The 1,267-nt window shown below is 28.4% G+C and overlaps 1 protein-coding gene across 1 annotated transcript; it reads left to right on the plus strand.

Moving 5' to 3' along the window:
• The first annotated feature begins 206 nt into the window (after positions 1 to 206).
• Positions 207 to 665, plus strand: LOC111456302 (S-protein homolog 1-like). Its single transcript, XM_023098130.1, has one exon. The coding sequence runs from the start codon at positions 207 to 209 to the stop codon at positions 663 to 665; it is 459 nt and encodes a 152-aa protein (XP_022953898.1).
• The last annotated feature ends 602 nt before the right edge of the window (positions 666 to 1,267 follow it).

Genomic DNA, 1,267 nt, shown 5'->3' on the forward strand with positions numbered 1-1,267 from the left:
GATTTTTTTACCATATGTAATCTATTTTTAGTCTTCTAAATAATGATATTTTCTATCTTAGGCACGAAATTAATGGAGTATTGCCATGAACTTAGGTTGCATAAGCAAAATTAGTTAGATAATTAATTTTCTTTAAATTTTTTTGTCTATATATTTACCTCATGTCCAACGTTAATAGGCAGACCCAACAAAAATTTGGTCCAGAAATGATAAGGAATGTGGCTGCATTGTTTCTCGTGATGGTAGGTTTGGTCGGGGCTCAGCTTGAAGTTGAGTCTGAGAAGATCAATGTAGAGCCTCCGCGAATATCCAGTTATAACATTCATTTGGTTAACGATCTACAAGTCCTTGGTATAACGGTGCACTGCAAGTCAAAGGATGATGATTTGGGAGTTCATAATTTGCCTCATCGGGGAGATGATTACCATTTTAGTTTTAAGATTAATGTTTGGCAATCAACCCTCTTTTGGTGCAGAGTGGAAAAGCAGAATGCATACATCTCTTTCGAATGCTTTTGGACAGAAATACACCACAGATGGCTTCGTAATAGATGCCAAGATGGAGATGTAGGAACTTGTACCTGGAAGTTTAAAGATGATGGAATTTACTTGAGACACAATTCAGCTAATACGGATGAATTGGTTCATACTTGGATCAATATGTGATAAACAACCTTTATTAATTTATTTTGTTCTTGAGTTATTCACACTCATCAACAAATGAAAATGTATACCAAGGTTGAAGTGAATGAAAAGAATAAGTTGGGTAACCCTTGTTGATAGTTCGTTTTATTTATTTATTTATTTATTTTTTCTCTAAAACTTAAAATTAATGACAAAATTTTCCTAACTTTTAATTCATTTGTAGATACAGTAAAAAGGAAAAAAGGTACATTTTTTAAAACTTTAGCTAAATTAATAACATATCAATTATCATCAATCTAACTTATAACTTATAACTTATGAACGAAAAAGAAGGATGATATTTAGATTTTAGAAAAATAAATATATAAATTAATGTGTTTATTCACTTATAATTCCATTTTTAAATGCTATAATAGAGTATTTATAACTTTAATTTTATATTATAATAAATTTAATAAATCATTTATAATTGTTATAATTATCGTAATAATTTTTTTTCAGTGTATACATTTATTTAATTCTTTACAAAGCATTTGATATAATTTAATTTTAGTACTCATTTTTAGCTAAATCCATCCCATCAAACAGGTAAATAAGTTTAATTTCTATCCACTTTCCATCTT

This window comes from Cucurbita moschata, unplaced genomic scaffold, assembly GCF_002738365.1.
Source record: "Cucurbita moschata cultivar Rifu unplaced genomic scaffold, Cmos_1.0 Cmo_Scf00018, whole genome shotgun sequence".
Lineage (NCBI taxonomy): Eukaryota > Viridiplantae > Streptophyta > Magnoliopsida > Cucurbitales > Cucurbitaceae > Cucurbita > Cucurbita moschata.

What these genes read in the sequence shown, in the direction of transcription:
- LOC111456302 (XM_023098130.1), top strand. Translation starts at nt 207, where the DNA reads ATGATAAGGAATGTGGCTGCATTGTTTCTCGTGATGGTAGGTTTGGTC.